Genomic DNA, 24,007 nt, shown 5'->3' on the forward strand with positions numbered 1-24,007 from the left:
ATTTAGGTAAGATTTTATTTAATAGTGATCTATTTTTTTTATTATTTTTTTTAACCCTTTTGTGTTTTGACCTTATGACACAACTTCTTTGCAACATGGTCTTGGTTTGAACATTTTATTTATCACAAGCGCCTGGGCAAGAAAACGGGAGACTGCTTCTCTGCTGCCTAAATACAAGTCTGACAGGGATGGAAAGCAATGAGTTTTCTGACCTTTAGCTTTTCTAAAACCTTCATTTCATACAGAGAGATTGTGTTTGAACAACCTCCTAATATCATAGCCATTATTACGTCTCAGAGTTGGGCTGTTGAAATACTTTGTCTGCCTTTTTCTTGTTCCCAAACGCAGATTTGAAATGGTATTAAAACATTTGAAAAAACAAGGCAACATCCATCTTTGATCACAGTGGTTTCAATGTTACCAACAGCTTTCCCCACAACTTCACCCCAAAAATATCATTCGCTGAAAACATGACCCCGCAGATTTAATTTGAAGGCAGTAATATATGTATATTCCCCGAGAGCAGAGGATGTTGACTTGTGTTGTTTTTTTTTTTTGTTTTTTTTTTGTTTTTTGGTTTAACATGATGTACAGAGTGCCGTCAGTCTGACTCCACAGCTGTGTGCATCATCAGACGTCACAGAAACCTTTAAGACAGTTCACAATGACTCAAACATACCTGAAAATCATCTGCCACACTTCCTCACGTACCAAAACTTTCAAGGCCTTTTGTCAGATTTAAGCGGTTTGCTGCTCTTGAACGTCACTCGGCCGCACCATGGTGCAGGCCTCGGGAACAGGAAGTACTTCTCTTGCAAGAATAATTTCACAAAAATAAATTGAAATGATTTTGCTACCAGAATTGCACATTAAGATTAAATCAGAGTGCTTCAAAAACAAACAATTGCACATTTTAAAATCACAAGAATTGGCATCGTAACATCACATTACTGGTGTCTGTCATGTTACTCTTTAGGTGGGGAAGTCATGCAGGTCATTTTAATCTCGTGGCTGTGAGGGAGAATAAAAAAAAACAAACAAACAGGTAACAGATCAAAAATCATAAATTATTAAAAGAAAAAGCTTTTATGAGCTGAACTAAACTGTTGTGTCCTAAAGCTGTTAGAGTGCAGAGGGACAGTCAGTTTGGTCTCACTGGCTAACGCGCATTTTTCATAAATGAAACCAGAATAATCGGAAATTACAAAATCATTCATTACAAATGACCTGAACTGACCCCGGTTGTTTCCATTATGAAACCTTTTCTGGCGGCTGCCTCCTGGCCCCCATTTTTTTTTTTTGTTGAGTGGTCTTTTTTTTTTTTGTTTTTTGTCTGAGAACCTCGAAGCAATTTAGTCTGATGTGACTGTGAGAAAGTAATGAAATCTCCTGAAGTGGGCAAAACTCCAAAAGTCACTTGAATGACTTTCAAAGAAAATCTAAATAAATCTAACTTGTTGCAGGTTGTAATATGGGGCTGACAAGCATGACTGTGAGGATTTGATGCCTGCATGACAGTAAACTGAATATTTTTGTTTTGTATTAGTTAGTTGGTGAAAACACAATTGTGGGAGATCGTCATTATTATCTGACTTTTTTTATTATTTTTTTTAAATAAATAACTGACGATAAAATGTGTCCTTTCCTGTCCAGTTTCTGATGCAAAGAGGTCCGGGGAGGCCTCTGATTAAAACCTCGACTTCAAGATTCAAAAGGTGGGCCTCGTTCTGCAGTTTCACTACACAAGCACGAGCAGTTTAGTTTTTCAGGCACTTTTTCACTAACCAGCAAAGTGACTGGCCAGTCGTTAACGATGCCAAGAGTGACTGATTTATTCACGAGAGAGTTGACCATCACCTTCTTTCCTTCACACGGTCCGTTGTAGCTGACTAGCTGCTTGGTCTACAAGCTGTAAAACACCGACCGCAAAAGCTGAGTGACTTACTGACGAGTTCAATCTGAAATTTGACCAACATGGAAAGGCTGAGCTCAGATTACAGGAGGCTCCAGTCAGGTTTTTGCAGGACTGCCCAATTCTGGAAAATCCGATTGGAATTAAAAACATGTAAATCTGGAGAAGGAGGGAAAGGCAGTAAATGAGTGTAGAGAGGGAAGGGAAGACAAGAGAATAAGTTAATGTGGAGTTCCCTCTGGTTTTATCGCTGGAATCCAACACTTATAATCTGAGCACAGCCTTACAGGGAGATTCTCTGGCCGTCACCAACCCACCAGCCGAGAAGCTCTGAATATAAAGGAATACAAGTCCAACTCAGTGGGACTAGCTGGATGCTAGTTTGATAAACAGATCAACAACTTTTAACATGTTTTTTGAGAATACAGACCCGAGTTCAGTCAAACTCATTCTCTTCTGACACTTCTTAAAAACTTAAAATAATTATAATAATATCTTTCCAGTATTAAATAATCTTATATAAAAACACACACAAAAAAAGTTTGAAATAAATGGCAACACCCCCCTCCCTTCCCCCCAAAGCCAACATTTCTGTACACATCAACTGTTTCGCATCCCTCCGTTAAATCCTCCTTCCCTTCGTCGCTGGCGTTGCGTCCTCTGCAGCGGCTCCATGCAGTACCAGTTGTTTTGCAGCAAATTGTCTCGGTTGCTGTCGTTGAAGTCTCGTCTTGTGTATATTTCAATGCAAAGCTGCACAGACGTGAAAAAAGCTTGATAGGTGATTTTTCTGGCTTGCCCACGTCATTGGATTAAACATGTATTGGTAATGATAGTAATAATGAGGATAATAGGAACAATCATATTCTGAGATTAAGAGTAGGAAACACAGTTTGCTACTTGCTCGGAGATCCAAGGGTGGATGATTTTAGGATGAGGAGAGACGGACAAGTCAAGACAGACATCGATTATTTCTTCTCTGCATTAATGATGGGACCTAAATCGTCACTTTTGTCCTTTAGGCTCCACTCCTTGTCCTTGCTCCCTACCACTCACTGGTCAGTTTCGTGCTTTGGTCCCTTTTTGGCGGAGCGGGAGGCGGGCCTCGCCGCAGCGTTGCATAGCCTGAGATGTTGGCGTGTTTGGCGGAGTGGGAGTGTGTGTGGTGGCGAGACAAAGTGTGGGAATGTCCTCGGACACCCTGCTGCTGCTGCTGCGGCAGGAGCTCCGGGGGGGGAGGCGGGAGGAGCGCCATGTCGTCCATGGTGCCCACGGGGTCCATCTTCGATGAGATGAGGTGGGAGGATGTGAGCGAGCCGTGGCGAGACACCGACTTCCGCTTCAGGGTGCGATTGAGGTCTTCCAGGAAGTGAGGCTTTAGTGTCAGGGAGCCGGGCCCTGCTGATTTGGGGGAGGTGGGGGGAACAGGGGAGGAGGAGGAAGAGTAAGAGGACAGGGAGGGAGGGGGTGTCTGAGACAGCGGCGGTGGAGAGAGGGGCATTGATGTTGTATTGTCATACTGGGCCGTGTTGCTGCTCCGCCGGTTCAGCGTTGGAGGTGGGACTGCCCCCTTTTTCAGCGAGCCTTGTTTCCATGACGATGACGACGACAACATGGTAGAGGATGCTGACTGTTGATGCGGCTGCATCTGAGGCTGGGGGTTCACCACGGCGACCTTAGGGGGGTGATGGAACTCCGACGGGTGGGGAGGAGGAGGGAAAAGCTCAGAGTCACTGGGGGGAGGCGGGAAGTAGTCAGGGGCTGAGTCGAGGTGAGAAGGCTGGGAGGGGGGAGGTGGGGGAGGAGGGGAAAGGAAGTCAGAGGGCTGATGGTGCTGGCCTGTTTGCAGCCCCTGGAGCGCCAACGGCAGGTTTGCCAAGTTCAGCTTCCCTGGCTTGGGGAGTGGAGCAGGAAGTGCGGAAGAATCCTTTGAAGGAGATCCGGTCGCTGACGAGGAGCTGGACGACGTACCCGTTTGAGGACCTTGGCCAAACTTGTTGACGAGGCTCTCCACCTTCTTTGACCTCTCTTCTTGGGCCTCACCAGAACTGGACCGAATGGAAGAGGCTCTCTGTGGGGTTGGTGGCGGCCCTCGCTTTGTGGATCCCGTTGATGAGGTGGAAGGCGACTTCTTTATGGGGGAGCCCGTCTTGGACGAGGATGAAGAGGGAGGAGGAGGGAACTCTCCGAGTGAGGTGTCAGGAGGAGGTGGGGGGAACTCTGGGGATTGTGGAGCCACAACGCCTCCCGGCTGCCACTTTGGTTTGGCCTTGACTGCTGGAGGAGACTGAGGAGCAGTGAACTTCGATCCTTCCATGGAGTTGGAAGCAGGCAGAGAAGATGGGGCAGCGTTTCCTGGGAACTGATTGACAATCTGTTTGACCAACGAGGAGGTAGCAGCTGCAATGGAGACGGCAGAGGAGGAGGAGGAAGGAGACAGGGCGAGGTTTTTGGAAGAGAGGCTGTGCTGCTTCGGCAGTGTGGGAGGGGGCTGATTTGGGGAATGTCCCGTTGAAAAACTTTGCTGCTTCTTGACTGGCCCATGGCCGCCGTGGAGCGGCGTTGGTGACACAGGTGAGAGGGCAATCGGGAGGGACGAGGGACCTGAAGGTTTGCGAGCAGTTTGAGGGGGGAACCCACCAGTGAAGGTTTTTGGTGGTGCAGGAGGGGGCGCGCTGGGGGACAGTGGCTGCAGGGCTAGCAAGGAGGTGGGCGGAGAAAGCTCTACCGGAGGAGGGGGAGGTGGTGAATCGTCGTCGGGCACTGCAGGGCTAAAGTCGTACACCATGTTGGGAAACTTCTGCGCCAAGAATTGCTGGAGGCCAGCGTTGGAGAGCTGAGGACAGGAGGTCTCTGCAGGGGGAGGAGGGGGCAATCCATTGGACTCCAGACTCTCTGGTGGAGGAGGTGGGAGGTAGGTGGGCTCCTGCATGTCCTCCTCCATCGGAGGTGGCTGTGGGAGAGCGGAGGGGCTAGGTGGGCCGTACTTCAAGGCAGCCATGGCTGAGCCAGGAGCCGGTGCTGTGGGTGGAGGAGGTGGGGGTGGAGATGGAGGTAATGGAGGGGAAGTACTGTAAGCAGCTGGAAGGGTGTTGTAGTTTGGTTTGGCAGACTGGATGGGAAGGGATGGGGGCGTGGCTCCGGGCAGCGGGCTCCTGGACTGGTTTTGGCTCTGCAGACGAGCCAATGTGCTGTACTTGACGTATGACGAGGTAGGTGCCGGCTGATGGGCCACACTTACCACAGGGGGAGGGGGAGGGGGGGGAGGTGGCGATGGCGGTGATGGGGAGGAGTCATCAGACGGGACGAGGCCGTCGGTGTAGCTGGTCCGGGAGGGCGGGGTCTGAGGCTGAGAGAGAGGGAGGGGCTGTGGAGAAAGGGTGGGTATCTGGAGAGGGATAGGCCTACTGATTGGGTCGATCTTCATCATCTGCAGAGGAAACGAAGGGCGGGGGGGACAACAACAACAAGTAAGGTCGTCTTTCTGGAAAACAAATTATCGAAAAAATAAAAACTAAGGATGAGTTTCAATAGCACGTTCCATTTTGAATCTAGTTCAAGTAGGTCAGTCAATCAATTTTCAATCTGCCATTCAAGATTACAGGAAGTAGAACTGTGTTGTTCTTACTGAAGAACAATACTTGAGTTTGGAAGAAGAGACTCTGGCTTCAGGAAGACTTCGTGAATTCATGTTTTCACAATGTCATTTCCCTCCGAACAAAAAAAAGGTTCAGTGCGGAATTTGAAAAGATTCAGATGGATGCTATTGAACTCGATTAGGTCAATCACAATCAGAACACAGAAGGTTTCCGCCCATTTCGCCGGGACTCTGGCAAAAAAGTTTAACACTTCACACCATTCAACTTTTGTCAAGCACATTCTGAAGTCAGGTTAACATGCTCTTCCAACAGCCGTCCACGCAGACTACAGCTGATTTTAGTTGGGTTCCGCCTGGTTCAGGGCTGAAAAAGAGTCTAAAAGTGAGTTCATCTCATCCTAAACTCAAATGTGGGCAGTTCTTGTTAGGAGGTTAAGGTCAAGAGCCTTCAGCCGCAGCCATTTAAAAACATAACGCTAACGATTTTAATCTGAAGAAATGTATAAAACCAAATGACTCTCGCAGAACGTATATTATAAAGACAGAATATAAAAAGAACTATTTCTGTTATTTAAATTATATTAGTGCAGTGAGACCGTTTCAACCAGAGGTCACCTCAAACAAACCCACGCGAGCATGCCTGTTACATCACTTCCTGTCTAACCTCCGCTCCCTCCTCCTCCTGTACAAAGAGGAACTGGCATACGTCCCTTCACTTTTAACCGCTGGCAGGAGAAAGCAGAGGGGATCATGGGAAAAGTAGTCCACAAGGAAACAGACAAAGGCAGGAAAAGGTGTGTGTGTGTGTGTGTGTGTGTGTGTCACACCTCTCCTTGCGTTCCTCTCCTCCAGGCGTCAGAGAAGATGGAGCTGACGACACTCTGGGAGCGGGTGTGGCCTGTTGACGTCATCTCTGAAACGCCGCTGTCTGATTGGCTAGAGTGGTTGGACTGAGACTCTGAGGGGTGAATAGTTGGAATTAGTTTTGTTTAACTTTTGCTCCACGATGCTCATTCGGTTCACTTTGGTTGTGTTTGTATAACCTTTGCTCCACTAAATTTACGGTTCTTCCTCTAAAGTGAACTGGGGACAGACCTGGAAGGCTGGAGGAGCTGGATCCTGACTTGATGGATGAAGACGAGAGGGAAGACCAATCGTAAGCCGCCTCTGTCCTTCTCATCGCCTCCTGGAAATTGATGTACAGCTGCTTCCCATACTGATGGCCGGAGAGAGAGACAGCATGAAAATAACAACACACACATTAACCGTGCTGAAACGATCAGCTGCTTTAAGCTTTAACGCTGATTCCCAGAAAAAGGCCCCAATGACCTTTATATCCCCGTTTTACATCTGCTGGTTGTTTGACAGATTTTTTTTTTTTTTTTTAGATTTCCACGACAGATTGCTGTGATAAAATCTGGAGACTCTGTGAACTTGTTTTGCTGCCATGGAAAGAAATAACCTCATTACAAACTGAAAACATTTTCCAAGCCCTGAAAAGTCAAGTTGAAAAAGAATATCTAATGTCTTTTTGTTCCTGATTTCTGGTTTTATGTTTGGGCCAACGTGAAAATTATTCAACATGCTCACAACACAGTTCCAAGATGTTTTGTTACCTTGGCGATACGAATACTGTTGACCCATTGTTGGAGCGTCCTGACGTCGTCACAGCAGAGATACTTGATGTACTGCGACTTCTTCTGGATCTGAGGGTGCTGTACAGAAACAGTCTGCATTACTTCACAGGATATTTCAAAATTAAATTAAATGTTTCTAATTTATTTATTGTCTAACATGAATATCAAACTGCTGCTGCACCGATAAACTGAATTTACTGCTCTATTATCTTTGAAGTAGGTGTAATTACTCAGTCTCACCACAGAGTGGCACTGTGGGGCAACAGTGACACAACAGGGATAAGTAGTAATCCCATAAATCTGTGTGTGTTTGTGCGACCGTACCTTCAGCACCATGCAGTAATCTGTCGGAGCCTTGTACTTGCTCTTGTAGTCCTGACCGTGATAAACGTTCACGTGATCCAACTGGAGGAAACACACCAAATCTCTGGACGCCTGCACAGACACACGCGTTGAAACAAGCATCTTTTTTATATAAAAAAAATCATTACGAACAAAGAAAACGTGGCTGACTCCCTTTGTGTTCTTTGCACAGACCTTGGCCTTGCCCTTGGGGACGTAGTAGATACCAGACGCCCTCAGCAGGAAGTAACGCTTTTTCCACGACTTCTTCCCGTCCTCTTTCAGCCACAACACTCCCTCCATCTCAGGGACGGACACCGAGCTGCCGCCAAAACAATCCTGATGAACACAGAGAGAGAACTCGGAACGGTTGTTGATGGTTTCTTTTCAGCCAGAGCTGCGTTTTCACCCATTAAACAAAAACACAAAAGCTTAGTAAAAATATCATTTCCTCTTGAAAGTGAGTCAGTGGAAGAAATCAGATGTGCTGAGGTAGCCCTGAAAAATGTCTGCAGGTCTACGAGGCGAAACTCAGGGTGTAATTCTTATAAGTCATTTGTTGGACATTTTGGTTTTTGTATTGAAGACTTGAAACTACAATCTGAGCTAGTAACTCAAGGGAGCAGGAGGGGCGTTTTCCCATAGACTTCAGTACAGTCTGACTTGCATTGAAGGACCAGAAAAAAGAGAGTTAAAGACGCACACTGATGGAAACTTTTCAGGAGTTTGTTAAAAACGTGTTGGAGGATGTCAGAGAAGAAAAACTGACCTCTAACAGAGCCTCTTTGTTTCTTTCAGCCATCTCACACGTCTCCTTCCGCCCCAACAAATAGTTCTGCGGCGGAGCAAAGAGAGACAAGACGGGTTGGTGGTGAGCAACTTGTGAACTAAACTGTGCAGTTTGTGCGTTTGTGCGTTGTGCCTCACCTGGGGGTTCTTGAACAGAGCGTACTTCTCGATGCGCTCGGTGAACATCAGCCGGTTCTGACTGTCTCTGGTCCAGTTCAGCAGGTTCTCCACCAGGTTCTCATGATCTTCAAAGATCCGCTCTGTGCAGGGAGAGTCACGCATTTTACACTTCCATCACCTCAGAGAAGAACAATACATTAACCACCGCTATCCATCTTCTCCCACAAATGGTTTTAATCCACACATAATTTGCACCTCCAGGCTTCTCAGTGGATTTTATATCTCAACAGAAGAAACAGATAAAAGAAGTATTCTAACTACAAATTCAGATCAAACTCAAATCTCCAGGATAAAAATTCTAAGTAATATTTTGTCCCTGAGCTAAAAAAAAAAACAGTTCTTTCTCTCAAACAAAAGTAACCCAAAAATCTACAGTTTTGTAAGTTTTGTTTTATTTTTTTATCGTACACTAACTCTGTGAGCAGGAAGAAGAAGAGTGTTCCTGCGGGGACAGAATAACTCGCTGCTTTATAGAGACAACAACGCGGCTCGTGGCAATCTGCTGCCCTCATTCCTTTTGAACAGCGTCTCGGAGTCTCCCTCCCTGAGACGGACCAAACATCCTCCATCTGTTCGGTCAGTTCCTGTGACTCTAATATGGTTCCACTGGAACTTTAAAATAAACCTCAGCAATTACATAGAGTTTGTTGTTTCAGTACGTCATCTGGTTGGCTTGTTTCTGCAGCAGTAATAACGTCGCCTTTTCTTTCCTGTTTATTTTCTACTCTATAATGTCTTTACAATCCCCAAAGGTCAGCTACATTATGTCACTATTTTTCCAACCGCTGGAGCCGAAGCAAAGATAATTAGTGCTGCTTAATGAATCCAAATATCCAGATCACAGGAGCTGCTGGTGTTGTCGATGAAGGTAAAATATTTAAGAACGTAATCATCACTAACACTTTTCTGAGTTTCCCAGAACAACTGAGTAATGGCATGAATCTGGTGACACGACAATCACAGATTCTTCGTATACTGTGCAGCTGAATGTCCTGGTTTGTTTATCACAGCAATTAAAGCAGCTCTTCTTCTTATTCTGGTGATGATTACAAAGTCAAACAGTTCCCTGCAGGGTAACCAGCGGGAGGTCAGAGGTCACGATCTGACAGGAAGTCAGTTTGTTGCCAAAGGGCACTCAGCAGTCTTCCCCCAGATTAAAATCTTCCTCAGGCCGAGTCCTGATCCTCAGACCAGGTTTGGCTTAAGTGAGAAGGGTGAAGCGAGCTTCCCTTTGCCTTCTCTTGCTCTCTCTCTCTCTCATATCGTTGCTGACTGGCTGTTCAGCCTGAAGATGTAGGTTAGATCACACACTTCACTGCACCGGACCCACACAAACACTCTGTGTGTGTGTCAGACAGTGTTAAGTGGAGCTGAAGTTTGTAGTACAGTGTGTGCTGGCAACCCCCCCCAGAGGCAGCTGTGTGTGTGTGTGTGTGTGTGTGTGTGTGTACACTCAGATCGCTGAGTGTGTGTTCTGTCTGTCAGTCCCTGCTGGGCTCAGTGTTTCTGAACACGAGAACAAGCCCCGCCCCCTCGTCCTCATCGCACCTGGATACCTGGCCTCTGTGAATTCACTCTGTTGCTAGGTAACGCCGTCAACACAAAGCAAAGAAAAGAGATTGACAATAAACGCACAAAAGTCTGAAGTGTTACCGCTCCAAAAACACTCGTGGAGTTTAGAGCTGACGCTGTGAAACTGAAACGGCCCTCAGATGAACAAGATAACACAAACAGCAAACAACGACAAAACCGAACTTGAGCTGTGTGATCAGAAGAGCTGCTGATTAACACAGAATAACACATTTGTTTTGTGTGTGTGTGTGTGTGTGTGCGTGCTCACCCATCTGCAGCTCATTGATGGTTTCCACCAGCGACCAGTCTGGACTGTATCCACAGTGAGATTTCTCCAGCAGACTGTCCAGAACCTGAAGAACAGGAGCCGTTAACGAAACTGCCACTGAGGTGCGACTACCGAGAAGGGGATTGTGGGTAAAAAGGTCACACCTGTCTGACCGTCTGTCTCTCGTCCACCATCATGGTCTTTGAGCTCTCGTCGGACAGATGAACACGAATCACCAGCTGTGAAGAAGAATTTATTTGATTTATTTGAAGTTTAAGCCGCTTCGCTTTGATCCGCTCGGATCTGGTTTGTTTCAGCTCCAGTTGTGTTTCAGTAATAATGTATGATGATGATGATACGAACATGAACGCACACCCAGTTATATAACGTCTTAGCATGAAGCATGAAGTGTTGTTGCTATGGTTACAGCCTTAGCTTTGTTTACACTAAACCTTCCACAATATCAGCAAACAAAAACTTAGATTGTTCAAAATGTAATATAATATGATCTGCTGTGAGTGTGTGTGTGTCTGTTAAAGACAGTCCACTCTCACCGCTAGATGGTTAAAACACACACACACACACACACACACACACACAGGTATCTGGAGGTCTGTATGTGTGTGTAGTAAATCCAGATTGCCAATCCAGTCTCTCTCCCTCTCTCTCTCTCCCTCTCTCTCTCTCTCCCTCCCTCCCTCCCTCTCTCTCTCTCCTCCCTCTCTCTCTCTCCTCTCCCTCCTCTCCTCTCTCTCTCTCTCTCTCCCTCCCCTCTCCTCTCTCTCCCTCTCTCTCTCTCCCTCTCCCTCCCTCTCTCTCTCTCTCTCTCTCTCTCCTCTCTCTCTCCTCCCTCCTCCCTCCCCCCTCCCTCTCCCTCCTCCCTCCCTCTCTCCCTCTCTCTCTCTCTCTCTCTCTCTCTAAGGGATTGGGATTTAACTGGTGGTGGTCATTATACTGAGTGCTGTGTGTGTGTATGTGTGTATGACCCCAGCTGTTATTGACCAAAGTGTAACACTGACCTGACCCAGAAAACAGAAAACTACTGGACACGTGCCAGAGTCAGACTCACATGCACAATGACACACACACACACACACACACACACACACACACACAAATATACACATCTTCACTGCGTGTGTGTGTAAAAGAGACTCACCTTCTTCACTTGGGCCTCCTTGATCTTCTCGAGGGCGACTCGGATGTTTTCTGCCTTCAGCTTGGCAGCCTGCTCCTCCTGCGCACACACACACACACACCAGTCAATACAAACTAGCAGCACTTCCTGTGATCATCATCTTCTTCTTCTCTGACTTTATTAAGGATTAACCCCCTCTTCTCCCCTCACCTGATTCCTCCAACAGGAATTCATCTTTATCGCAGTTGTTTTTCCTCAAACAGTCGTTTCCAGCAAACATCAATTATGAAACCACAAAATCAACAGAATTCTGCGTGTCCTCTAACACGTTACTCCCACTTCACATCACAAGCCTTCTTCTACGTCCTGCAGCTGTTTTATCCAACTCACAGATTCCACAGAGGGAGAAAGGAGAAGAAGCGCCAACAGCTCGAGGTTAGTCCAGACAGGAAGGAGGCGAGGCGCCCGAGGAGCCGTCAGACTTGTCTCTCCTCCTCCTCCTCTCCATAATCGTCCCTTCTTATCTCATGTTACCGAGAAGCAGCTCGGGTTAATGCTCGGAGCGTCCGCACACCTAACTGGACGGCGATGTGAAAAGTGCCACAGCTCCGAGACGAAAATCTGCAACCACAGACTCTTAACGCTTCCACTTCGTCAACAAGATGATGGAGTCAAGATAAGCAGCTTGACGATGGAGGTGCTCCAATTTCAGTGCAGAAACCTGACTGTTTCCACTCTGATTCGAGCTGCATGCGGACTAATCTGGTTATCGACTGACAGACTCAGGCGTCCACTGACAGCCAGATTTATTCTGATCCATCAGAGAATCTACTGCCTGCCTGCTTTTCCTGGACGCTTCCTCGTCCCGTCACATCCTCCGTGGCCGAGCGAGGTGGAGGGAATGAGAGGAGGAGAGATGGAGCTGGAGATGGATGGGAGGTGGGGGAGGGGCGTCGCTGCGTTGCCAACTTGCATGCAGAGGCTGTGATCTCTTTATTTCAAGCTCTCCTGACCCCCCTTCCTCCTCCTACAACACAATCTTCCCTTATCTCCCCGTTTTGGCCTCCTCTTCCGCTCGCCGCCTCACATGAGTGTCTGGATGTGTGGCGGAGTTTCTCCACAAACACAAGCACAGACACCGGGAGGAGCTGAACCGTGAACCGAGAAAAAGGCCAGGAGGAAATGAAAATGACAGGGAAAGACGAGAAAGAGGAGATTAAGAACCAATCTCCTTATCGGCATCCCCCAAAATCCCCCCCGATGTGTATAAACACACAAACACACACTAACACGCAGACTGACACACACTACAGACCTAAATTGTCAGCAGCAGAGAGCCTCCAGTTTAAGCTCATAAACAGCTTCATAATGAGCGGCCTATGGTTTGTTTAACGGCTGGCAGGAGATTAAAGTGAATTTATTGCGTCAGCAGTTTGACACATGGAGGGTCAAAAGGTTTGACGTGACAAAGAATCACAATGTAGAAAGACAAAGATGATATAATATCAGAAAATGTCGCATTTAGCTGGAAAACTTCAGGTGGGATTCATATGCTCAAAGGGAAAGTTTTATTTTCACGTCATCTGGTGATTAGTTGGTTACAATTATTTCCAAAACGGCCCAAATTTAAGGATTTCATTCATTTCAAGAGGGATATTAAAATACAGATTACAGCAGGTGAGCCACACATTCAAAATGTGAAATGTGCCTTTATGTAAAGATTCTAATAAAGAAAAATATTTGTAGCAAACTGAGAAATAAAAAATTACAAAAAAATCCCACCAGCATCCAGATGAACAGAAAAGACAGTGAAAAATAAACTGAACTGGCTCAGGCCGGTTAATGTGAATATCTAAAAATGTGCTTAGTCCCAAAATCCAAAACAACCTTTTCATATTATGTAAATCTAGTTTTCTTCAATTAGCATCATGAGCTGTCAAAGCTCCAGTGACGCACAATACTGGACTTACATAAAACCTATCTGTGCTTTAAAATAGCTGAAAAAAACAAAAACACAATGTGGATATCCAAAAATCAGCACAGAGGATTAAACTTGAGATATTACGCAACACGTCGGCCGTTAGTGCCTTTTAACATTTGAACTGAAGGCGTAACTGAGCGAAAATCCACATTTTAATGTCTCCTCGTTAAACCTTTAGCCTGGAAAAGCATTTGTGTTATGATGCGACAGTGGGTTCATAAGAAAGTTCATCACAAAGTCGGACTGTGTAACATCTTGTAGTGCAACTTTCTTTGTGTGTCCATTAGCGTTAGCACTGTAATGCTAACTGACAGGATATTGCGCGCCAAAAGCAGGAAGCTAACGTGTGTCAGTCAGTCAGTTATCATCTCCTCGTATTTCCCTTCAACATCTTTATCATCACGTTCTGATTGATTTGATTTATCGGTTTCATCTTTAGAATAATAAAAAAAAAAAAAAAAGAAACAACGTGTTATTATTGCCAACAATTTTTTCATTTAAAAATGTCTTCGGAAAGTTTAACTCAACAGGAAGCACCACAAGTCACCCGACTGATCTATCGGTTCTCTCCCAAACAGGCTGCAACTGTAGTCGACGACATAAAACCTAATTTAGTGCAGCGAGTTAAAATAAGCAGGTGGATATAAACGTGATATTTGACGCTGTGTTCACTGTCTTTCTTTAAAACCTACTGATCTCTGAACAGTGATGACAATAATACATTAATTTGATTTTATTTTGATTTTAAATTCTTATTTTCTATTCATGAGAAAGCATTTGTTCAGATGTTCCCGTTCTTCTGTCATGGTGGGGGGGACTTTCTCTTTCCACCGTCACCAACATCATTTTCAGCTCTGCAGCATTAACGGTTTTTGTTTTTTTTCCCATGTTTCTCATAGAAATTCTCTTGACCTACATTATAGAGACACTAAAATTAGCTCTGGTCCAGGACGGATCCCGCTGCCTTTGAAGTCAGGAGGAATATGTCCCTCCTGAGACGCCATAGGCTCAAAAACAGAGAGGAGTGATGCGACTTATGTGGAAGCTGCAGAAGTGGGCCAGCTGTGTTTGTGTGTGTGTGTGTGAAGGAGACAGTGAGTGGGTGGACTGCAGTTATTGCTGCGGGTGTGTAACACTGACACAGAAAGACTATTCCATATGCAGCACAATGCTCATACATACAATCCCTTCACACACACAGCTGCTCTAATGAGTGCAGATAATTACACCCTCAGCCTAATCACTGCTGCAGGAATTAGACCGGCCCCACAGCTCGTAATCTGCCTCCACTGGAATCTCAGGGCCCCGCATGGCCCCCCTCCAACGTGGGACCACAAATGAAAACAGAATCATGTTTTTTCGTTAGTTTTTTTAAGCATCAGTGGAGGGAGGGGAACTTCCAAATTCATCTTAACAATTTAAAAATGTCATTTCAGACGAATCACAATTAGATCATTCGTGGATGTTTTAACTGGATTAGGTGAAATTATGAGCTTTAAATCTAACTGATCCAGAACTCAGGTTGATCTAACCAGAGAGGACTTGGAGAAGATTTGTGTGTCTGTGTGCTGCCAAATAAGACGGCCCACTGCCAGACTTGTGTGCATGTGTGTGCACGTGAATATATATAATATGATGCTGAAGGGAATCCCCCCCCCTTCTCTCTGCACCAAAGAGGATTATCCCTGCAGATCTGGAACGTTCCTCTAACATCCAATTGAACGGCCTCATCTGCTTTATCATCCAATCAAATCATGGCTCTGCCGATCCAATCAGGGGAAATCCTCCGTCCTGACTTTCTAATGCCCACAAACACACACAGATAAATAAAACTTTGACCTCTAAGAGGACAACAGCTTTCACTTAACAGCAGCAGAGTCGTACTTCTATTCAAGGACTTTTGAGTTTATAAATGTTGCATCATATCAAGAAAAAAGTTAAACAAAATACAATATAACCTCAAAAAGATTTCACGTGTTACGATGTGATTCGGATTCAGGAGGAACATCTACTGATTCCCAGCAGCGTATCTGCCCCCGTCAACGGTATCGATCCAGCTCCATGAGCTCCAAACACTCATGACCAGACTGAGCGACCCGAGGCCGCGGCTGAACTTCCGACCTAAAGAGTCAGATTCGCGTCTGATTTCCAACACTCTGCAGGAGGTCGGATGATAATTATCGTAGCAAAGGGCGGAAGTTTGTCACGTCAGAAAAACGAACAGAGCTCAGATTAAAGCACAGCTCTGACGTTGAGCTTCTGTAGTCTCGCTTCACAGCAGGAGGAGTCGGGAATCGAACTGCCATCACGTTCCATCTTCCCAGCCAAAGCCGTCCAAGACAAGAGGCATGTGCAACATGTAGGATAAGCCAGAGGATTCAAACGGAGAACATTCCTGCCGTAAGCCACTGTGCCACTGCGCCAACGAACAGAGGCGTGGACCGTCTGACTCACAGCACAGGATCACTCAGGATGTGTGTTAGCTGACAGTCTGACTCTTCTGCTTCTCCAGTCGCTCCACCGCACACAATGAAGAGCAGATCAGCTGCTCGAACACACGGCGCACAGTCCAATCCAAACAGGTTTAAATCTGAAATCTAACAGTGACCAACAAGTCCTGTGAGGAAAACCACACACATGCAGCATCCGATGTAGCTAAGCCTCATGCCTCAGAGTTTAAAAAAAGGTTAAGTGTGACCTTTGAACTCCAGATCAACCCCCACCACCATAAACACACAGGTATGACTTTTATTCACAAAGCTTTACAGCGTTTCATTTTGACTGGTCCTCTCTGTAGCTTCGACAGCTCAGTCAGCCAATCAGAACAGTTTTCTTTTATGTTCTATGAAGATGTTTATTTTATGTTCCTATTTCATATTCATTCAATAGAAATATGTCACAGATGTAGGCAGAGTGTTTTGTTTTGACATGAAACTAGACTCGACGCTCTGTAAAGCTTTGGGAACAGACACCAGCAGCCAAACGGTTCATCACGTGACCACACACAAACTCTGACCTTTCCGGCGCTACAGAGGAGGAAGAGAGGGCGAAGAAGAGGAGTAAGCATGCACTGTGGTCATGACTCATGCATTAAAAAAAAAACAACAAAAAAAACAAAGGAAGGATGGCGGCATGCATGCAAGAGAGGTGGGGGTGTCACCTTGGTCAGCAGGTGGGTAGGTTTTCCTGCTATGTTTCTCAGAATCAGAGAGGTTTCCCTGTCCAGATAGGAGTGCTTTAAAAAGAGAGAGAGTCGGTGAATGAATCTGCTCTTTGATTGGTTGGATGTGGCGGTTTAGCAGAAAGCTGTGCAGTGAAGCAGAGAGCAGCAGCAGGAAAAAAACATCAGCATCAAAACCTGCGAAGGAGAATAAATATGGACACTCCGACTGCGATGTTCAAACTCTTCTTTTTCTGAAAACTCATCTTAAAATTCCTGTAAAAGACAAGTTCACTTTAAGTATTTAAGTACCTGCAGTCGATTTCAAGCAGCAGACCGCCAGTCTACCTGCTCTGTACTGTATCCTGATTGGGTGGTTCAGTCTGTCAGTCACGCAGTAGCCCCGCCCCCTAGCCCCTCCCATTTCCCTCCAAATGGAGCGCCATTTAAAAAATTAACATCACTGAGAACGTTTACTGAGGAGGAGGAGGGACGTTTTCCCATCGACTTCAACACACTGTGACTCCCTGTAAAAAACCAGTGCAGACAGTTTTTGGGTCTCTGAGTACAAACCACAGTGGACCGGAGCCCCGTTAACATTTCTTTGGGAACTTAAGGTTAAATAATTCAAGTAGAAACAAGTTTACATCTTCGGTGGAGCGTTTTAAGTTCGGGCCATCGGTTCCCAGACACCTTTATTAATCATTTATCCGCTGAATTATTCACCAAGTTGTCTTCTTTCCACAGAAATCTGTGGCTCAGCGAGGTTGGAGCAGTTCCACATGCACTTCATTGGTTTAATGTCAATTAATTCATATCTTCATTGAATGTCTGAGACTGATACGAGTTAAGTGTTGTAAAACACACACACACACACACACACAAACAGTGTTTCACAAATTTGTAAATGTGTGTGCTTTGACCTCTGAGAGCATTTTACAGAAAGCATTATTTCTCTTGTGAAGGCCGCAGATTAAAAATAATATTTAGGTCAAACACACACATCCACGATTACACTCAGCTCTTCCCTTTGGCCAAGATCTGACCAATCACATCCAAGTGTGTGTTGATTCGTACGGAGTGCTGTTCTAAACGGTTTGACTTTATTTTCATGAATGAATGAAGACGTCGACTGTCAACATCAACAAAGGTCAGATTTACATTGTCCGGTAAGAAATTAGACAAAGTAAGGCCATTTTCCCATCGACTTCATGTCCTCTCTGAGTTCAGGCTGTTTTTACCGGCCTAAACACAGCGAGCGTGTGGAGGCAGCTCCACTTTTCTGCCTCCATCTCTTTGTGCACTTCCTACTTCTCTCCTGTCTGTGTACTCAGCTCCCATCATCGTCTCACCCCGATTCTTTTATCGTCTGCAGTCGTCTGCTGACTCACTTTCTTCGCCTTCTCTCTGATCTGCGGTGTGCGAACGGATGAGAGCGCTACCGGTGCAGCTCTTCATCTTTTCGACTCAAGCAAGGCAGCAACCGCAACAACAAGGTCTGGGGTTAAATTCCCTCTGCAGCTGCCAAGGCGAAACACAAGACTTTAAAATTCACAGTAGAAATAAAACAACCTCAGTTTGTTTTTTGTTTTTTTACATTTCTGCTGTGAATTGTTCCCATCTGACTACGTAGGTGATTCAGTTCGCGATTGAAACTGTGAGTCTAATCTGGGAAAGAAAAAAAAAAAAAAAAAGGGAGCAAAGACGCAGCCTGAAGCAGCAGAATCTATCTGCAGCAGTGAGAGAAAATGTCAGCCAGCACACACAAAGAGAAAAACTTAAAAAAGAAAAGTGAGTGTGAAGCAACGCTGAGCGGATCGGAAACAAAACAGATAATTTCTGCCTTCTGATCAACGTGGTAATATTTTTAAAATCCTGAAAAGGTCTGCTGATATTTTGTGTGTTGAGATGAAATAAAATGCAATGTGAAATCCACATCAGGCGTCGATGTTTTAAGTTCGGAGTAATTCCCCCTTTGTTTTAAATGCCATTATCATCTGATGCACATTATTTATCTCGTCCTAATCTGCTTGAAACGACTGCAGACTCGGCGTAATCCGAGCCGGCGGGCAGGTGATCCGGTCTAAACGCCTCAATGAAATTACATCGGCTCAGTTCAGTCCTGTGGAAAAGTGAGCACAGTGAAGCTCTGTCGAATGGCCCTGAGGGGGCCACTGGGCGTACAAAGAAGTCAGTGTGATGAAGTCTATGGGAAAATGTCCCGCCTCCTCCCTGATGAGTTTATGGTGTCAGTCTGAAATACAACATGATTGTATGTTCATTTCTTAAATGATGCTCCATTTAGAGGGGAGGGTGGGCGGGGCTACTGTGTGACTGACAGACTGGACCGACCAATAAGGATAGAGAGCAGAGGAGGTCAGATGCAGCCCTCGCTCCTCCTCAGCTCACATCCTTGTTGAAATATGGTTTCATCAAAAACCAAGATTACAAAGTGTTGCTTTGTCTCAGGCGCTCCTGAACCAACGTGTTAAATCACGGCGGGGTTCAAAAACGGCTTGCTGCTCGTGCTTGTCTTCACGTACCTCTGTGCTGTGGTGACCTTGACCGAGTCCCTCCGCCTGTCCTGACGGCTGCTGACCGTCCAACTCTGAGCGGAGGACGCTGTCCAACGAATCCATGGAAGAGGCAGAGTTAACAGAAACCCCGGACGCCGAGGTGACAGAGGAGCGCGAGGAGTGGACGATTGAGCGCGCCTGAGGTGGTGCGGAAAGAGGAAGAGTGATGTCAGATGACGTCATCTGGCTGACGGGAAAACGTTCAGGACATTCGTTCACCTCGTGTTCGCTGACCGTCCCGACTGATCCGGTGCGTCGATGCTGGCGCTGAGAGGATCCGGGCCGCCGCATCGTAGCTGACGTGTAGATGGAGGCGGAGCTCAGAGAGTGGGAGGAGCTTTGACGAGCAGCCTCGTCCATACTGAGAGATGCCTGCAGAGGGAAACAACAGGAGGAGAACAGGGTGAGTGCTGATCCTCTGCTGTCGGTTTTTGTTGAGCAGCAGACTGAGGCCCTACTTCTGCAGCAGGAAAGCCGCCCTTTAATTCTGCAGACTTCTGTGAACCTGATAAGAGTTCTTTATGTTAAAATACAAATCCACGTGGAGGGATGAATCCCGTCACTTGTACAAACCTTCTCCAGTTGGGCGGTGATGTCGTCCAGGCTGAAGTTAGAAGCCAGCGCCGGTCTCCCATGATGCCCGGTGGGCCCTCGGATGGTGCCGGCCGGCGACGCCCTGGTGCTGCTGCTGCTGCTGCTCGCCCCGCTGCTGCCGCCACCGCCGCTCACGCTGTTGCTGCTGCTCCCACCGCCGCCGCCACCTGCTGGCTGCTGCTGCTGCTGCCTGCTGCTGCGTCCTGCTGGAGGCTTCTGACGGACCTGAAGACGTAGAGAAGTGAGCAGGTTTATATGACTGGATTTAAATAAATATAAGATCTGCAGAATTGAGGGTGTGGCCACCTTTGTGTCAGTCAGTCCCAGGCGAGCCATGCCGCCGGCGCTGTTGGGTTTGGTGTTGATGGTGCTGAGCTCCTGTTCGATGGAGCAGAGATCAGCCATGAGAGCGTCCAGATCCACGTTCTCCCCCTGATTCAGTGCCTCTGCAGACAGAGAAAGATCAGAGTGTGAGTCGAATACATCAAATCCCCGTGGAATGGGCGTTTACGTGTCTCTGTGTGACCGACCGTTGATGTTGTAGATGGAGAATCTGTAGGAGAAGTTGGCCATGTTGGTCTCCTGTCTGAGGGGAGCTTTCTGCTGAGGAGGCCGCTCCGGGCGACCGTCGTCCAGACTCTGGACGGACAGAGAGCCAAGAAATGATTTTTTACTCATTACTGCACTCCCTTGACTTTATATTCTCTCTAGCTTCATATTTAGCTACAGGATGGCGATGTGTTTCTGCATGTTAGCGCCGTACATCCGTCCATATGTGTACCTGTGTGAGCTTGTCCAGCTCTCCCAGCCAGGCTCCAAACATCTTATCCAGGTCCTGGTCTTCCTTATCGCTGTCCTCCTCTTCCTCCTCTTCTTCCTCCCTGACCTCCACCTCCTCGTCCGACACGTGATCCATCTGAGGAGAAGCAGAAGGAAAAGAAGTTGAGCTCTCAGCTCCATCTAGTGGCTGACAGCCCGCTCTACACGTCACATCACATCCAGTGTTCATGTTCATTTCAATGAGACCGACAGCAGAGGGAGCATTAAATCCAAATCATCACTGAGGTCAGAATGACACCAAATACTCCAAAAACACAAAAAAGGCTTCTCGAACATTTTTGAAAGCTTTTTGGCACTTAAAGAAAAACTTGAAAGCTGCAATAAAAAAAAAACAAAAAACAATTAAAAGGCTGTTTGTGACCGAGCACAGCTGCTGAAAATATAAGTGAACCGAGTCAGAAAACACTTCAAGCTAACGACCATTTAAGAAGACAAAGTCCAGCTGTGTTTAATTAAGATTGAACTGCTGTCACCAAAAAACAACCCTGATGTCCTCTGAAGACATGCAACATATCTTAATGTAGCCTTTTAAAGAGACAGGGACAGCAAAAAGACATTTTTGTCTCCCACAACAAAAAATGTTTTTAAAATATTTGGTATTATCAATATTTATTATTATGTTGTTTCCCTTTTCCTGGGAAAAGTGTCATCAACCCAAATGACTTCCTCTGCATCTCATTCTGCACATTACTGACAATTTTTTAATGCAATATTGAAAAGATTTACCATAAAAGATATTTAAGACTTCTGTTTCCAAACTCCTGACGTTAACAGGGAGATTAAGATTCAGATTGGACGTCTCAGCTGTTTGCCTCCGTGTGCAGGAAGCCAAACTGTTCTGCTCCCGGTCTAAAAATAATAACAATCCTAAAGTTGATTTATTACAAACGAATACAAGAAGCATGTGTGGTGAAATCGGGAGAAAGGTTATGAGAGATTAAGGCATGTGTGTGTATTAGCCTCCTCGAGATCAAGTCAACACACTTTTGGAGGGAGTGTTATTGTGATTAATGATGGAAATATTCTTCAATAACACACACAGAAAATCTATGGAAGCTTAAGTCAAAGACAGAGACACATGGCAGCTGTCGAGATCTTCTCTGCGTTAACAACCATCCAACACATGATACAATACACAGTCAAATCATTTCGATTTGTTTTTGTACCAAACACAGACACACTGACTCTTTAATATTGATAAAGAAAATAACCTACAGGAGGTTTCATGTATCAAAGCAACATGAGGTACATTTTTCTGCGCGCAAAACAAAAGTTACAATTTCAAATTACTTTTGTTTTTAAGTCCTTTTTTAGTGAAACCAGATGACTGGAGTTTGATTCAGGGGGGCACAACGACATCGACAGGGCTCCAAAGGCATCGCTTGTCTCGCAGGTAGCCCGACCAACCCCAATGTTTATTTATAAGAAGCTGTTTGGGTGAAAAAGAAGAGAAGGGATTCTCCACAGTCCAGACCGGGTTCTCGTTCTGGTTGGATGGAGACACAGGTACCGTTTTCACTTTGTCATAGCGGATCCCTGCAGGTGGGGGGTTGTTCCAACCCTTACTGAGAAAGAGGTCACATGCAAGCGACCCAAGATGGTTGAGTTAACCCTTAAATACAAGTTCTCCAGGTCGGAGACTCGGAAAAAACAGGTCTCATCTGGTCTGGAATCCCCTCAGGGACCGAACCCCCCCCACCCTCACTGCTCCTCAGAAATGACATGGATGTTTAACATATCAGTCAGTTCCTCCTTCCTTCCTACCCGACCTTTCCTCCTCCCCTCGCCTCCTACAGGCGTGTGCGGGGTGTCACACAGGGCTGAGTTTGTTATTCCTGGGTCGCCGTTCTGTTGTCGCCCCCCATGTCCCACTCCGAGGAGAGACAGCGAGCCAACACACACACAAGATTAGAGAGCAGAATATCACACACCCACATATAAACACTTTGAAACACACACACACACGCAAACACACACAAACACACTGAGGAGTGGTGCTACAATTACATCCCTGTGGTTAGGAAGGTCTGTCATTTAGAGGGGAAGATAGGGCGAGTGTGTGTGTTTGTGCGTGTGTGGTTTGGGGACTGCCGAGCGACTAGAGGAGCGTTGTGAAAAGTCTCACAGCTGCGCTCGTCTACAACAATCTGCCGTTTCCACGCAGGCGAAGGTTCGATGCCGGCCAACAAACGGCCCCTTTTTTTTCCTGCCGATTTAAAATCGGAGGAATTCACTTCACGTTGTGTCTGAACTTCAGCTCGCTCCGTGAATGAGGCTTCGTCTCAGAGAAAACAGCAAAGCTCCCGCCTTTACAACACAAATCTGCCTCCAAACACACAAACTTCAGCTCCCTGGCTGCAGAACTCAATCTGACAGTTTCATCTTCCTTTTTTAAAACGCCTCTTATCAACATATTAAACGCTAATGGATCAAATTTCACTGGGTGCTAATGCTATCTTTAGCTATGTAGCAATAGCCAAAAGGAAAAACACTGACTATGTTGAACAAAAACACAACTTTTTGTGTCACCTTTTTCTGCAGGAGACGTAGGAAAAGAAAAAACAGATTGACTGATGCATTAATGCAGCGGAAACATCTCGTATCAAGAGACATGGACGAATTCAAGAAAGAAAAAACAAGCAAACAAAAAGTATCACACGAATTCGAAGGCGTGTTTTAAACTGCTGCAGGTCGGAGCGATGGGCTGTCCGTGCAGCGTGCGTGCTTCCAACGTAAACAGTAATTACTCTGCTGCTGCAGCCACACTCCTCCTGTCTGTCAGATTGAAACCATGCAATCACGCTCCCATTCCTCCTCCCCCGGCTCGCACTGTTTTTCTCACCTTCCTCCTCATCTTTCATTTAGTTCCTCCTCCCCTTCTTCTGTTCCCTCGTCTCCTTTACGTAATCTGTCCTCTATTTTCATCAACAAGGGTGAGACCATAAAAGCTGAATCGATTCGTTAAGGTCAACGAGAACTTCATTTACAGCTAGACAAGCTTCGACTTTGTCCTGTAAGCGCCTGTTAAACTCAGCAAGTTGGAGCTCACAGACAGGAAGTGGCCCAAACCTCCTAAATCTGACCTCTGACCTCTCGCAAGGAGTTAAATATGGAGGTTAAGACAGCTGCTGCCTGACAGCGAGGCGTCAGGACTGACTGATGCATGTGCAGCGTGGAATTCTGGGATGTTTTCAGGGGACGTGAACCTGGGAAGTCTAAGGAAGTCTAAGGAATGAAAGGAGACGAGACAAGAGGGGACAACAGGAGGAAAGGTGTAAAAAAAAAAAGGAGACTAAAGAGGGAACAGGAGCAAAGGAAAGGACAGAAGGAAAGGAGCCAAGATAGAAGAGAGGCAAGGAGAGGAGACAAGATGAGTAGGAAAGGAAATGAATAAGAAGAGACAGAAGACAAGGAAAGGAG

General features: G+C 46.1%; 1 protein-coding gene across 2 annotated transcripts in view; it reads right to left on the bottom strand.

Moving 5' to 3' along the window:
• Positions 1 to 512: 512 nt before the first annotated feature.
• The window catches only part of raph1a (Ras association (RalGDS/AF-6) and pleckstrin homology domains 1a), a 42,110-nt gene continuing 18,615 nt past the window's right edge, over positions 513 to 24,007 (bottom strand). Inside the window, exons 3-20 of one of the 2 annotated variants that reach the window (XM_029529787.1) lie at positions 20,529 to 20,663; positions 20,278 to 20,386; positions 20,054 to 20,193; positions 19,727 to 19,972; positions 19,373 to 19,525; positions 19,121 to 19,291; positions 16,578 to 16,652; positions 11,458 to 11,535; positions 10,463 to 10,537; positions 10,299 to 10,383; positions 8,417 to 8,538; positions 8,259 to 8,324; positions 7,685 to 7,828; positions 7,472 to 7,582; positions 7,127 to 7,225; positions 6,606 to 6,726; positions 6,338 to 6,468; positions 513 to 5,342 (exon numbers count right to left, since the gene is read on the bottom strand). In XM_029529787.1, coding sequence (XP_029385647.1) covers positions 2,958 to 5,342; positions 6,338 to 6,468; positions 6,606 to 6,726; positions 7,127 to 7,225; positions 7,472 to 7,582; positions 7,685 to 7,828; positions 8,259 to 8,324; positions 8,417 to 8,538; positions 10,299 to 10,383; positions 10,463 to 10,537; positions 11,458 to 11,535; positions 16,578 to 16,652; positions 19,121 to 19,291; positions 19,373 to 19,525; positions 19,727 to 19,972; positions 20,054 to 20,193; positions 20,278 to 20,386; positions 20,529 to 20,663 — 4,446 coding nt within the window. In that variant the 3' untranslated portion in view covers positions 513 to 2,957. The remainder of the gene's footprint in view (positions 5,343 to 6,337; positions 6,469 to 6,605; positions 6,727 to 7,126; positions 7,226 to 7,471; positions 7,583 to 7,684; positions 7,829 to 8,258; positions 8,325 to 8,416; positions 8,539 to 10,298; positions 10,384 to 10,462; positions 10,538 to 11,457; positions 11,536 to 16,577; positions 16,653 to 19,120; positions 19,292 to 19,372; positions 19,526 to 19,726; positions 19,973 to 20,053; positions 20,194 to 20,277; positions 20,387 to 20,528; positions 20,664 to 24,007) is intronic. The other variant, XM_029529788.1, reaches the window with a different exon arrangement.

This window comes from Echeneis naucrates, chromosome 21, assembly GCF_900963305.1.
Source record: "Echeneis naucrates chromosome 21, fEcheNa1.1, whole genome shotgun sequence".
In the NCBI taxonomy this organism is placed as follows: domain Eukaryota; kingdom Metazoa; phylum Chordata; class Actinopteri; order Carangiformes; family Echeneidae; genus Echeneis; species Echeneis naucrates.